This window comes from Myotis nattereri (genome assembly GCF_964212035.1).
Source record: "Myotis nattereri genome assembly, chromosome: 1".
NCBI classification, from domain to species: domain Eukaryota; kingdom Metazoa; phylum Chordata; class Mammalia; order Chiroptera; family Vespertilionidae; genus Myotis; species Myotis nattereri.
In genome coordinates this window covers 31,900,794-31,916,409 of record NC_138075.1, presented here as the reverse complement: position 1 = coordinate 31,916,409, position 15,616 = coordinate 31,900,794, and the positions used below count along the sequence as shown (strand labels likewise).

Below are 15,616 nucleotides of genomic sequence, written 5' to 3'. Positions count from 1 at the left end.
GCAAGGGCAGAATTTCTAGGTTAAAATGTGCTGATGGAAATTAAAAATAATTACTTCCCGAATACAAGCTTTCTAGACCTGCGCTGATTTAACATCCGATTTTGTAGCATTGGAAGTTTTCATCCGTAAGTTTTTTTACTCTTCATTTTAGAATTGTGGTGAGCTTTCAGTTTTACTGCCGATGAAGAAATAGGATAGGTAATCCTGATAAATTATTTCCTAGATGATAATAAATGCCACTTATATACTGTAACACCTCTCCCAGAGTAAGTGCTCAATAAATGTTAGTTGTTACCACAGTTTTTTAGTTTCATGTGCTTTAAAAAAAAATTTATCTTTGCTGTTGAAAATATTAAAGATGATTCCCTTTATCCCCATTGACCACCTCCACACCTATCTCCCCCCACTCCAGGCCTTTCCACACTATTGTCTGTGTCCATGGGTTATGCATATATGCATATAAGTTCTTTGGATAATCTCTCTTCACCCACCCACCTCTGCCTTCATGTGCTTTTTTGTTGAATTCCAACCACCACCCTGTAAGTATTATCATCCCCATTCTACAGCAGTGGACACTGCAGCTCAGAACATTTGGGACTCCGTCAAGGCCAACGGAAGGGGCTTTTAGGGAAGTGGCTACATTCTCTCAGAATGCCTTTATCAAGGTTGGAGTGGGTGGCTCAGCGCCACTGTTGGTACTGGCCGGTGAGTGACACTGCTTCGTTGTGAGGGAGCAAGCACAGCCGGTTTAGATCCAGAGAACTGCTACATGTTTGTTTTCCAACCTGTAGGGAATAGATAGGATTGATTGTTCTGGCATTTTGTGGTGGTCATTAGAGAAATAAAGCGCCTGAAAGGAGACAATAGAGTAGACTTTAAAAACCAAACGGCCTGGGAATTTGTACCTATTGCTTCTGGTTAAATGACGATGAAAAAGAAGTAATAATAGAGTCAGGAAAAGTTAATGAGAAAACGATGAAGAAACTTATTGTACATGTGGCACCGACTTTCTTCTGTGAGCTTGTAAGCAGATCAATGTTAATAATTGTCCGTTGCTAGGAAGAGCTCTATAACTCAACTGACAGAAGGGCGGTCCTTCAGATGTCCTGGGTGGACATAAATAACACGGTGCAGTGGAACTGTAGGGGAAAAAGAATGAGGGAGCCCCCTAGGGGTAAAGCTACCATTTAAATCACTCTGTTCAAGAATAACCTACATGTACTCACTGTATCCCGCTCAGCTACACCTTCTGATCAGCCTTTGAAGATAAGATAGATGTCCCTTTCTCTCTGTTGCCACAGTGATTTTTCCAGTGTTATTAGACTGGTAGGGCTTATTAGTAAACTCTATAATAATGAGAAAAAAGAGACTTGATGCACTATCAATGACTTCTAGGAGTCTTTACCAGACATTTTTGACAAACTCGGAATTTTTCTAATATTTTATTTGGTCAAGAGAGTATTTGTCTTCTTATGAAGATACAGATATCATGGGTTCCATAGCATATGGATTGGAGAACTGACCCTGAACCCAAATAATACCTTAGTCCCCATTTTGTTGTCACTGTATTAAATAAAAGCAAAAACATTTTTCTTATCACAGCAGAAATATGCATCCATCTGAAAAATTTAAAATGTAGATAAGCAAAATGAATGAAAACCACCCATAATTCCATTCACTAGAAGTAATCTCATTTTGAGTTGAAAAATTCTAATCATAATAATTCAAAGTAAATGCCAGGATTTCTCTAAAAAGGGGAAATTCTCTAGTGTTTTGAGGTTTTAGAGATACCAGAGGCGTATTAAGATGTATTGCATAAGCAAACCACTGTCCTTTCAGAATAGCTTATGCCATTTGTAAACACGTGTACATTAGCTTACATGGATTTTAAAAGCGTAATTCCCCGTGATTCCACTTGATCTTAGAATCTTTAATGCCGCTTCATTAATTCTTTACCCAGTCTTTGGTTATGTGCCTGAAGATGGGCTGTTACTCACTTTTACGCATAGTCTCATTTATTTACGTTCTAAAATAAATATCATTTGTTACATAATTGTGTGTAACTTTTATTTGAAAAGGAAAAATAAAGCTGTGACGTAGGGCTCTTCTGTGCTGTGATTCTACCTGAGAAAGCAGCTCTTGTGCTCAGAATACAAATGATAGGATGGCCCTCAGAGATTTTGGTTGATAAACCTTTTGGTTTTGGCCAAGCCCTCTTTCTGCCTTCTGTTTTCATACTCTTTCTAGCTTCTCAATTCAGATCCCAGAAAAATCTCTCCGACCTTTCTTCTCTCCTCTGTTTCAGTTTTTCATGGGCCCTACTTGGTAAGCAAATTACTCTCTAGAGATTACTCCCCCAAAACAGTTGTGTTGGAGGTGTCGTCATAAATTGCCTTCTATAGTGTGTTTTGATAAATAATTGTACCAAGACAGTATTTGGGTCAATAACCTAACATTTCCAGTTGTTGATTCAGTCTTCAAAGTTTGGTTTGAAGGACATTTGATGGACATTTTTTTAGAATCCCTAGGATATTCTATAGTAAATAAAAAATTATTATATTCACTTGTTTGCTAATAAATTTTCATTGTTAAAAACAGAAAACTCTCAAATAGTTTTAAGGTCTAAACTTTTTTTTTTCTACTTTAATATATAATATAGTGAATCTCACATACCAGTCTTGCACAGGAATATTTCTTGATTCTCTGGTTATCAATTTATTGTTTATTGTTCTGTTTTTATTTTTAATAGAAATACATTTGCTGCCTTGTCTTTGATGAATACTGAATGGCAGTGAGTGGCTTTCTTATTAAATTCAAGGTATCTGAATAATGCTAATGGGACTATTTGGGGTGAAATGCTGATTTACAATAAGTATACTCCTGACAGTCACATCTGTGTCCAGCATCAAGTGATGGGCACTCCTCCTTTGCTTCCATAGCAACTTCTACATACATTTCTGAGAGGATTTCACTCTTCCATTCATTTGTCCTTCGCAGAAGATTGAATTCCTTGAAAGCAGGGTCCAGCACATGTAAAATGCTTGCTGAGTAAATGAAGGACAAATGAGTAAAAAACATAAGTCTTAAACCAAAACCGCCCGGGTTCCAATGTGAGCTCATCACTGACTGGCTCTGTGTCCTTAGACAACTGGGTGTGACATTTGTGCCTCTCCGTTTTGTGTTTTCATATATGGGGGTAATTACCGTTCTTAACTCGTAGCGTTATTATAATGGTTAAATGAAATTCTGTTCGCGAAGTGGTTAGAACAGTGCCTGTCCATGAAAGTTTGCCACTGTTATTATCATCCTTTTTTGTTCACTGGTAATTAGCCCTAGTGTGGAATAGCGGGTGCCCACAGGAAGTTCACTCTGGAATTCAGTTTCTCTCCCGGCATGATGAAGACGGGCTTTGTCTCACTTTGCGTTCAGAAGCGCTTGGTGTGGGAAGGGGGAGTGGAGGGCCTCGGTACATCAGAAGCTGAGGACATTTGTGCCTTTATCAGTCTTCAGGCTGCACACAGGCTCACTTGAACTAACAAACAGCTTTTATTTTGCATAGAATCCTATCAACTCAGTACAGTAACACTGTTACCTCAGGCGGGCTCTGACTCATTTTAATCCAGGGACTAAAACCATTATTTATTTATTTATTTTTTTAATGTATATTTTTATTGATTTTTTACAGAGAGGAAAGGAGAGGGGTAGAGAGTTAGAAACATCGATGAGAGAGAAATATCAATCAGCTGCCTCCTGCACACCCCCTACTGGGGATGTGCCTGTAACCAAGGTACATGCCCTTGACCGGAATCGAGCCAGGGACCCTTCAGTCCACAGATCGACGCTCTATCCACTGAGCCAAACCGGTCAGGGCTAAAACAATTAATTATTAATTAATAAGCAGTTCATTTGGTAGGTAAAAATCTTTGGGAGAGATAGTAAAAAGGTTTAGGATACTAAACAGTGGGGAAGACAGGATTGAAAAGATTTTTGAAGTCAGGCTAGCATTTACTGTTAAATGATTTTTATCCTTTGCATTTTTTTAAAAGTGGTCTATTGGATATTTAATATCAATGTATCTAGCTGTTGGCCTCCGGTTTATATATTTCTAGTCCTCCCCTCCCCCAACATTTCATTATGAAGAATTTCTAATATATAACAAAGTAAAAAAAATTTACAATGAGCACCCATATACTCAACATGTAGATTCTACCATTAATGTTTTTACTCTATTTGCTTGACCACATATCTGCACATTTATCCATCCCTCCATCCTCTAATACATTTTATATGTTTGGTTAACTTTATTTTGATAGGAAAGTCATCATCTGGATGGGAGAAGTCAATGTTTTATTCTCAGACCCCAGGACACGAATAGTGGCAAAAACATATATGAAGCAATACTATTAAAAAGTTGCAGAGTAAGAATCACTCTTACTGGAAGGATTCTTTAAGAGTCAAAGTGGGGCTAAAGAAAGACATGTGTAGGTGGGAAGACAAGCACTTGGGAAAATAATTCAGTCTAATTGATAACCTACCAAAACATCCTTCTTGATACAGTTTTTTTAGTTTCACTTTGTCAGCTATGCAGGGTCAGCTCTTACTGTTTCCAGTAAATGGCAACATTTATGGAGAAGAAAAGAAGTGAAAGTTTTAAAGAAAATTCTTGCAGGGTGAAGGCTGACAATAAAATACACAAAGATGCCTAAAACACCAGTTTGTGTCAAACTTGACTTCCCCTAGACCAGCTATGGAACTTAACTGCGCAGCTTCTCTTTTCACCACGAGTTTAGAATCCACAGTGCTGGCCTGGCTCTTTGGGGAGCTCTGCCAGCAGCTCCAGAGAGCATGAATAGGTCACAGGGCAAAATCTCGATTATGATTCAGAAAAGAAGGCGTAGCCACTCTGTTCCTCATGAACTAAGGAAACGCTCACGGGAAGACGGCCTCTTTTGGAGGGCAGCTTTTGGTTTCTGTTGTTCTCTGTGGATGCGTGTTTATGGGAAATGCAGAGCTGCAGTTGCTAATGAGCACGTACCCCTTTTCCTTTTAGTTCACTTCTTTCACTGGGATGGACATGTTATAATCGCCATTGGGTCGAAGGATGGCTTCCGGTCCTGTGCTTCCCACCGAAGATGAGCAGGTTTCCTGGGGCATCGATGATCTCCATATTTCACTGCAAGGTAATTAAAATTGCCCGCCCACTCCCTGCCCCCTGTCAGCTGTGGAAACCTTTCCCTCATCTGTCCACAAATCACACTGCTTTCTGCCTCTTTTACGTATTTTTCCAATTGTAGAACCTTTCAGTATGCTACCTAAATGTTTTACTGCTAGCTCAGCTCTCTAGAAAGTGAGGACTACTTGGAAGGAATTTGGTATCTTAGTTTCTCACTCTGAGTGTATGAATATTCTTTCTTTCTCTTTTTCTGTTGTCTTTGCAGTAAAAATTAAATGGTTACCACAGTTTGCTTGGCATTGTTTACACTTGTTTTGCATCTTTGCACATAGCCTCTTTTATTTATTTATCTATTTATTCACTCATTCATTATTTAAAACAATTTTTATTTCAATTACAGTTTACATTTACTGTTATTATATGATTAGTTTCAGGTGTACAGCATAGCAGTTAGACAACCATATACTTTACATAGTGTTGCCCCGATATTTTCAGTACCCCCCTAACACCACACATATTTATTACAATATTATTGACTATATTCCCTATGCTGGACTTTACATCCCCTTGACTATTTTGTGACTACCTATCTGTAGCTCTCAATCCCTTCATCTTTTTCACTCAGCCCCAACCCCCCACCCCTCTGCGCATAGCTTCTTTTAAATGTACATCCTGTTTTGCACCAATAGAAAGGAATAGTAGTAATATAAGTGAATGATGATGTTTCAGTCATGTGAATCTTAAGTGCTTCTTGTGGAGTTTGGCAATATTTGTTTTGTACTTTGAAAATTCATTAGCCACTAGACTTTCCACCTTTGATGATAAAGCAAATCTGTGAGCTGAGTAGTTAGCTAGTGTAGAGGAAATAAGGTTTTGGTAAGTTTTTGCAAATATTTATGTAGCAATATGTTTTTTAAAAATATATATATTTTATTGATTTTCTACAGAGAGGAAGGGAGAGGGATAGAGAGCTAGAAACATCGATGAGAGAGAAACATCGATCAGCTGCCTCCGGCACACCCCCCACTGGGGATGTGCCTGCAACCAAGGTACATGCCCTTGACTGGAATTGAACCTGGGACCCTTCAGTCCATAGGCCGACGCTCTATCCACTGAGCTAAACCAGTCAGGGCTAGCAATATGTTTTAACGTAATTTTAAGGTTATGATTAGTGTTATGCAGCACTCTTGGAATGTTACTTAGACGGCATAGACTTTGACTTCTTTACTATTGGTATTTATTTAATAATTTTTAATTGAGGTATAATTGACATACAATGTATTAGTTTCAGGTGTACAATATAGTGATTTGATATTTGTATATATTGTGAAATAATCACCACAGTAAGTCTAGTTAATATACATTGCCACACATAGTTACAGAACTTTTTTTCATGTGATGAGAACTTTTAAGATCTACTCTCTTAGCAACTTTCAAATATGCAATACAGTATTGTTAACTACAGTTCCCATGCTGTACATTACATTTCTTTGAGATATTTATGATAAGATCCCAAAATGACTTTCTGTTATTTTCTTTGTAATTAAAAGTGTGCTTGAATGATTAGATTCTTGACTTTGGGGTCAATAGCTATTACAATAGACTATACCTATATGCATCAGACTTTAAAAAATAATTATCATGTAATTTGTACAGACTAAGAAACATATAATATGTGAAAGGTAGTACTTCAGGTAAGAATTTAAAAAATTCTCAATAAGTCCATTTTTTATAGTGTCATATAATATTTGTAAGGAGCTGTAATCAAATTTTCATGTAACGGGGGAAAAAATCAATATTCTTGTTTTTCTCTGACGTTTTAGTGGCATGCAAGTAGTAAGTCATGGACCTAAACTGTATCAGGAAGGCGGTGCATCAGTAAATAGATAAATCTAATTTCTAATGCTGGCTCTGCCACTTGCTAGTTCTTTGAACTTGCATAAGCGATTTTATCTGTTTTGAGTCCGTTTCCTCATACTTGAAATAGGGATGATAATGGCTATATTGCAACTGTGCTTTGAAGATGAACAATAAAGCGTGCAAAGGGCTTAGGCAGTGCCCGGCACAGAGTAGGAGCTCAGTAAACCGCTGAGATTGGCGCTGCCTCCTCTGTTCTCCCACAGCACCTATTTCAGGACTCACAGTGTTATAATTTTTAAATACATATTTACAGTCAAAATCTTTGCCTCCAAGGGTTTCTTATCCAGGAGCACACACCTAGAGTAGAAACTCCATGGCTGAGAGGAAAAAACTGTAAAAGAGAAACCTGTTTTTTACCGTTTCGTTTTGTTCTGCTTTGACACTTCTATTCAGTGGCTTCCCGTCACATGTGGGGTAAAGTCGAGGCTTCTTGGTGTGGCTCCCAGGCATCCTTCTGGTGCTTGCCTTTCTCTCTGCCCTCATCTCCTACCTCATTCCACAATCACTGCTCCTGCCCCACAGCTCCCCGAGGGGCCAGACTCCCCCTGCCTGTGAGCTTTTTCTCTGGTTGTCCCCCTGCAGCTCCTCTGCCTCCTCTTCCCACTGGGAGAAGTCCAGCTCTTCTGTTCCTCCTCTACCCCTTATCCATCCCACAGTCAGCCAGTCAGCCTCCTCCTGGGCCTTACTCTCTCTTGCACTGAGATTTGCGCTGCCCCCTCTGTTCTCCCGTATCACCTATCTTAGCATTTACAGTGTTTAGTGTTTCTTCCCCACTGCAGAGTGCCTTCCCAGACCTCTGTGAACATGCTCTAGCACTCTTACATACAGTATCTCATTTGATCCTCACAATCACGTTACGAGGTGGATATTTAAAAATAAAAAAACTAGAGGCCTGGTGCCCTCTCGCAATCCGGGACCCCTCGGGGATGTCGGACTGCCGGTTTCAGCCCGATCCCCGCAGGCCAGGCCGAGGGACCCCACCGGTGCACAAATCTGTGCACTGGGCCTCTAGTATGCATATAAGATCTTTGTTAATCTCTTCCCGCCCTCTCCCCTCCTTCCTTCTGAGATTCATCAGTCTGTTCCATGTTTCCATGCCTGTGCGTTGAGAGTCTGCCCCCTGGTGGTCATAGCTACTGGTTGAAAGGTTGAACAGTTGGACAGTTGCTTAGGCTTTTATTTATATAGATTGTAAATTGATGTTTAGAGAGAGAAGAAGGCAGAGGGGAAAGAGAAAGAGAAACATCAATGAGAGCACAACCTCTATCGGCTGCCTCCTGCACACTCCCCACTGGGGATTAAGCCTGCCACCCAGGCATGTGTGTTTGGGAATTGAACTGGCGATTTTTTGGTACACTGGACAATGCACAACCAACTGAGCCACCCCGCCCAGACCATGAGGTGGAGATTTTTATCTTTACGGCACAGTGAAAGAAGCCGTCGCTCAGGAAGATGGAATTACTTTCCCGGAGTCACAGCTAGAGAGCAACAGGGCTGGGTTTTCTTTCCACTGCACCACACCCCCTCTGACACATTTCAAAGAACAATTTGAAAGAGGGATTTTCCCTAACAACTTTCTCTGGAAAATTCACTCAAACAGTCTTATTCCAGTTAATCCATAGCAAATTTTCATAGTTAAAGTGTAGATGGGCATCTTCAAGTAATATTAATGATCTCGGGTTCAAGTAGTTCAAAATAACTAACAAATTACTAAGAAATGAGTAGTTTCTCATACTGTGTTTTGAATTATACAAAGTTATGCAGTCTGCTTTACGATAGGAGATGAGTATGGGATGTTTGCAATGGAAAGGCGATGTACATTCACTGCCAGTGTGAGGGATTTTCCTTCATGTTGTATTTCAGGGACGATGGTGCTGGGTGCATTGCTCTGCGGGGGAGAGGTGGAGCACTAATGCTATAATGTGGTGAAGTTGATGCTGGGCACATTAGGCAGGTACCCTTTGGAATATCAATCAAGAAGTTCTCATGACTATAGAATGAAAGCTTAACTGTGAAACAAATAGATTTCCTGAAGTTCTATATTGTTATCAGCAGACTTATAATGATTCTTTTCAACCCCCCAAAAGAAGGAAATCTTATCTTTTGTGACAGCATGGATGGACCTGGAGAGCATTACGCTAAGTGAAATAAGCCAGTCAGAGAAAGACAAATACTATATGACTTCACTCATATATGAAATCTAATGAACAAAAATAACAAGCAAATAAAATAGGGACACACTGATAGATACAGAGAACAGACTGACAGCTGTTAAAGGAGAGGGAGGTTGGGGTTTTAGGTGAAAAAGGTGAAGGGATTACGCAAAAAAAGAAAACGACATCCCCACTCATAGACACGGACAACAGTATGGTGATGACCAGAGGGGAAAGAGGAGTGGGGGAGCTGGAAAAGGGTAAAGTGGAGATAAATAATGATGGAAGCAGACTTGACTTGGGGTGGTGAACATACAATATAATATACAAATGATATACTATAGAATTGTGCACCCGAAACCTATGTAATTTTATTAACCAATGTCACCCCAATAAATTCAGTTTTAAAGGAGAAATAAAAAGCATTTGGCTTTGTTTACTGTGTAATGGGAGTTGCATTTAACAAAATTCACATGTGCTTAATGATCCTTGGAGTAATGTGAGAACGGAGATTTTAGGTAATATGAGAGGCTAAGGATCACTGCTCATAAGAAAAGTTTGTCGTCCCCCCCCCCCCCCCCCCCATTTTAGAATATATTTTTAGAGGCAGATACAGGCCTGTTTAATATATAATGCCTACTTTATTTTAGCCAAAACTTATCTAAGGTGAGATAATTATGGCCATACCCTGACTCAGAATAATATGCTCAAGAAAGATTAAGATGTCTGCATTGAAATGTGGTGATTCATTGTTGATATGCTATGAAAACATATCCCATGTGTGCAGGGCCTACACGGAATCAGGCCTAAGGAATCAGGAAGTGCTTTGCTGAAATTTGTAGAGCGAGACAATAAACAAGTGACTTCATCTTTCTTTTTGCTCGTCTTTTGCATGATCTTGGGAGAATGTCTTCATGAAGGGACTTGTGAGGCCCATTTTGTAGGAAGATATTTGTGTTCTCTCAGTCTTGTGAGGAGAATAGCCTTGAAATGGTTGGGTTGTTGGGAAAAGAAAGAAATGGCATTTGTGAGTTTGAGCAGATAATGTACAAATAGAATTTCGTATAATTTGTACTACTATGGGTGGTCCATATTTTATTTTTCTAAAATATGTTTGTTTTTATTGACTTTAGAGAGAGGGAGGGAGAGGAAGAGAGGGATAGAAACATCAATGATGCCAAAGAATCATTGATCAGCTGCCTCCTGCACGCCCCCTCCTGGGGATCGAGCCTACCACCTGGGCATGTGCCCTGACCGGGAATCAACCGTGACCTTCTGGTTCATGGGGGGACGCTCAACCACTGAGCTACACCAGTTGGGCTGGATGGTCCATATTTTCAATAAATTTGATATATGAAAGTTCAAGCTATTAAAATGATTGGCTGTCTTTAAAAGTTATTTGCTTTACCAAGGTCTCTATTATAGAATTTCTTTAAATCTTTCCATTGAATTTCTTTTTTTTTTTTTTTAAATATATTTTATTGATTTTTTACAGAGAGGAAGGGAGAGAGATAGAGAGTTAGAAACATCGATGAGAGAGAAACATCGATCAGCTGCCTCCTGCACATCTCCTACTGGGGATATGCCCGCAACCCAGGTATATGCCCTTGACCGGAATCGAACCTGGGACCTTTCAGTCCGCAGGCCGACGCTCTATCCACTGAGCCAAACCGGTTTCGGCAGCATTGAATTTCTTACCTGGCATAATAATAGGTGCTTCCTTCTCTTTTATCCTAAGAAAAATAGTAAATGCACATTTTGTCTGAAATAACATTTCTCCTAAGGTCTTCAGTTGGGGAAGGTATGTTCAGGGAACAATCCTTTGAAATATTGGATTGATATGATTATGAAAATAGTAAGGAGACAAGATGGATAAGTATCACAGAATTTTCAAGTTGAAAGGGACTTTGTTTGCCATCAGTTTAATGGGAGACTAATATAGGGATTCTTCAGAATTATTTTTCAGATTAAAATTCTTAAGAGAATTGAAATCAAATCCATGAAGTTTGGGAATTTTGCTTTTAGGTAGTAGGTAGCTATTGGATCTTGAGGATGAGAGTATAATGCAGGTTAGAGGTCAAGGTTGTGTGTTAAGGAGATAATCCAGTTTTAAGGTAAGACTTACCTTAAAGTAAAACTTGAAAAGGCTAAGAAAATGGATTTGGAGAAACTAGTATGAACCTGGGCAAATATCTGGATGTGGGACAATATTACCCTGGATTGGGGTTATAGCAGTGAGTATGAAAGTATGGGACAGATGAGAAAACCATAAGGTGGAAGACACATAGGACTTTCCAATTATTGAATATGGTAGTAAGACAGAGCAGCTCCAAGGTTTAGTAGTAAAAGTGCTTAGGATAATAGTGGTAGCATTTATAATGTCCAAATTATTAGCTGTCTTTTTATTTAGTGTTTTCACTTAGCTTTTTACTAGCGTCAAATAATAAGGCCATTAAATATTAGTTTATATTGGTGTGCTTAAGATAAATTGTTGTAGATAAAAGATACTGTTTACCAAGAAAGTCGTAAGAATGTCCTATGTCATGGAAAGAATAAAGGCATGATGCAGGTGGAGGACCCATGTGACAGTCAAATTAAAAATAATTGATCATAATAATAAGTGATATTCACTGATTGGTTGACTCATCTTGTAATATTTTAAATGAGTGCAATGGAAATTTTGAACTTTTTGAGGCATGTTATATATTCCAGATTTAAGTTATTTCTTTTGAACAGGTAAATATTGGCCCTAAATTTGTTGGCCATTAAAGGACACAATAAATTTACGTAACAGAAGCAAGTTAGTTTGTTTTAGAAGCGGAGGTAGGCCAGTGCTTTAGAAAAACAGCATCTAAGTATTGAATGTTACCATTAGTTAGACACAGCCTGGGAAGGAGTGTGGATCCTGTTACCTCTGCCTCCCCGTGGGGGTTAACTTTCATGCAGTCCTGCCAGAAGGCTGGCGCAGGGCAACTGCCTGCACACACCTGGATAGAGCTACGTTCAGCCCTGTCGCTGTGCCATTTCGAACAATGCTCATATGTTTTATTTAGTGCTGTTGTCGTCTAGATGACATATTTTAAAAGATTAAAAAACCCTCCTATGCCTTCTGGGTGGATATCATTACTTGGAAGGGCTCTGTAGTGAAATGTGAGTCTCTGTGGTTAGGTTATTACACTATTTAAATTTATTCATTATTTATGACCATCCATCTGAAGGGAGGCTTTCAATTTATATATTATTTTTAGTAACATTAGCAATTATTTGTGTTCAGTGGGTTAGATTACAAGCATCATAATGTAATGTAGTGTTTAATTTTATTCAGTTATTCAGTATGTGCGGTGGGCTGGATGTTAAGGGCACAAAAAAGAATAGGCTGAGCACCTTTAAGAATTACCTAGTCCAGCCCTAGCCAGTTTTGGCTCAGTGACTAGAGCAGCCGTGGGCAAACTACGGCCCGCGGGCCGAATCCAGCCCGCTTGAAATGAATAAAACTAAAAAACAAAAAGATCGTACCCTTTTATGTAATGATGTTTACTTTGAATTTATATGAGTTCACACAAACACTCCATCCATGCTTTTGTTCCGGCCCTCCGGTCCAGTTTAAGAACCCATTGTGGCCCTCGAGTCAAAAAGTTTGCCCACCCCTGGACTAGAGTGTTGGCCTGTGGACTGAGGGTCTTGGGTTCAATTCCAGTGAAGGGCACGTGTCTCAGTTGCAGGCTTCATGCCTGCCCCTGGTCGGGGTGCATGTGGGAGGCAACCAATTGATACCTCTCTCTCACATCGATGTTTCTCTCTCTGTCTCTATCCCTCCCTTCCACTCTCTCTCAAAATCAATGGAAAAAATATCCTTGGGTGAGGATTAACAACAACAACAAAGAAGCACGTAGTTTGGCTGTACTTTGGATGTCGTGTGAAAGCAAGAAAATGACCTGGGATGCAAATCTAATCATTCTTGTGAAACACGTTGATGTTTTTTAACTATTCAGGGTCATATCCCTTATTTTGGTATCCAATGTCCAAATCAAAATATGACTGAAATATATTTTTATATTCCAATTTTAGGGGGGGTGAAGGATAAGAATGTACTTGATATAACATATTATTTGCAAAGCAAGTTATATATTCTTTTCAATGTAAAAAAAACCCAAACATTTTGGTAAGAACTTTCTGGAGTTTTTCTTCCTGCTGAACCCCCTGTAACTGTTCCTTAACCTTGAGTTTTTGCTTTTGTTTGGACAGAACCTGCTTTAATAGGCCTTCTGAGTTCCTTCAGGTGTCCCTGAGCAGGACACTTCTGTATCTTTATTGCCAATGAACTTTCCGACAGATGTCAGGCTTTCAATAAACAACTGTATAATGAATAAATCAGTGGCCATTCCAATTTAAAAAAATATAGGAAGTGCCCAAATGCGAAGAACTGTTCAGTGTTCAGGAAAATTAGTCAGAATGGAAACAGATTTCTTTCAACTCAAGGCAGTGAGGTGTGCATGTGATGTTTGGGAGCTCAGTGGTGCGTGAGCATCGTGTTCCTGAGAGAAATACTGTTTGCCTTAGGACAGTGAGTGAGTGAAACCATGTAAAGTCTGAGAAAGAGGATCAGGCTTAATAAAAGGCTTCTTTTGCAGCCAATTCCCAGTTTGGAATTTTGATGGAAATGATGAATGAAGAGTAAGGAAAGGACTTGTTTTAGCAGGCAGTATTTTGGTTTCCCTAACCAATTTAGACTGCTTAGTTATCGTCTATAATAATAAAAGCGTAATATGCTAATTAGACCAGATGCTCTTCTGGACAAAGCCACAGCGGGGGGGGGGCGACTGAGCACTTTGCACGAATTTTGTGCATTGGGCTTCTAGTTATGAATAAAAGCAAATAATCTCTGGGGTCTTTTTTTTTCTTTTCTCTTTTTGGCTAATTAGGAGATTATTTCACCCAGAGAAAATAATCAAGTTGTAGTCCTTCACTGGCTATCCATGCTGTCCAACACAAAAGCTTTTTAGAAAGTTCTTGATGTCACAGTAGCAATTAATGTATTTGCCTGTGTTTTCTTGAAAGATTATTTGCCTTGATATTGTAAAGCTTTATAATTTCAAAAATATTCCAGTTAAAAAATAAAATCAGAGCTCTTTGAACAGTGGTGTTGGCACAGTATAGTTTTTTCAGGGAAATTTTTTTTTTCTTAAGTTGTACATGCAGCTTTAGCTTCTGGGAATTCTCGCTTCTGGTTTTTTTTGTGTTTTTTTTTTTGCCAGGAGTTTGGGGATAAGCTTAGTTTATTCTGGGTCAGTTACATTTTGAAAACTAGGGCAAGATAAACCCAGGGTCATTTAGAGTCCTGCTAAAGTAGGTTAACAAAGATCTCATTCATTCCTTATAGAAATCAGAATCCTTTTTAATTAGCCCCTTGGGAGATATGAGATTTTTCTCAGCTTTTGTGTATGCATGTGCATTGGGAGGGGGTGTAATTGTTCAGAGCTTGAAGTAGTATATTAGGAAAAATAAAACTCAAAATAACTTCCTCTTAAAAGGGGAAAAAGTCAATACAATGGATTAGTTTATACACATTGGTGGTTTAGTGTGTGATATACTAGTACATTCTAAATATTGGAGGCCATTATAAATGTGCTTCTTCAAGAGATTACTTTCCTCATCTGATTTCATCATTAAGGGCTTACAGTTTCTCTGAATGGCTTCGGTTTTCTAAAACATTCAGGGAAATTTTAGTAAAAGATAAACTGCATTTGTTGTTCTTAATATAATATGAGAACTGCAGTGTATTATCACCAGGTTTTTTAAAGTCATCTAGAAGTGGTACATAAAGGAACATGAATGATTTATCAGAGATGAAATGTTCCAAGTTCTAAATGTGTGTATCATTGTTGGAGAGACCTGGGATTCTGGGTGGTGGTCTCTCCTGTCATTGATGGCCTGTGCAGGGATGCATGTTGACTGACACAGGCAGCAAAGGGCAGGAGAGGAGCCACACACACTTCACCTCTCGGGTGGAGCCGCACTCCCTGGTCACGTCTCGGTCTTCTCAGTCCTCACTGCAGAGGGGACCACCAATCGCAGCCGCAGCGAAAGGTTACAAGAGGAAGGGTACCTGGCTCACACACAGAACAGAAAGCCCTTCTCAAACACAAGAAACATTTAGGACCTTTCCAGAACATTGAAACTGTTGGCTTTGTCTTCAAATGGGAACCAGTTCTGCTGTGTATCTCTGTCTGAGTGTTCTTGGCACAACTTCCAAGGGGTCTGATATCTTCAGAACAAAATATTTCTAACTCATACTGCTTCATCACAGAATCTGGTTTTATGAGTACAGGTCATGGATGTGCTCAGGCAGCATGTGTTTCTGAGACCCTAC

General features: G+C 39.3%; 1 protein-coding gene across 1 annotated transcript in view; it reads left to right on the top strand.

Annotated features, from left to right (window-relative positions):
- SYNE2 (spectrin repeat containing nuclear envelope protein 2) overlaps positions 1–15,616 on the top strand; it is a 310,564-nt gene that overhangs the window by 42,118 nt on the left and 252,830 nt on the right. The window contains exon 2 of the mRNA XM_081090284.1: positions 5,051–5,180. Within this exon, the coding sequence (XP_080946410.1) occupies positions 5,102–5,180 (79 nt within the window). The 5' untranslated portion in view covers positions 5,051–5,101. The remainder of the gene's footprint in view (positions 1–5,050; positions 5,181–15,616) is intronic.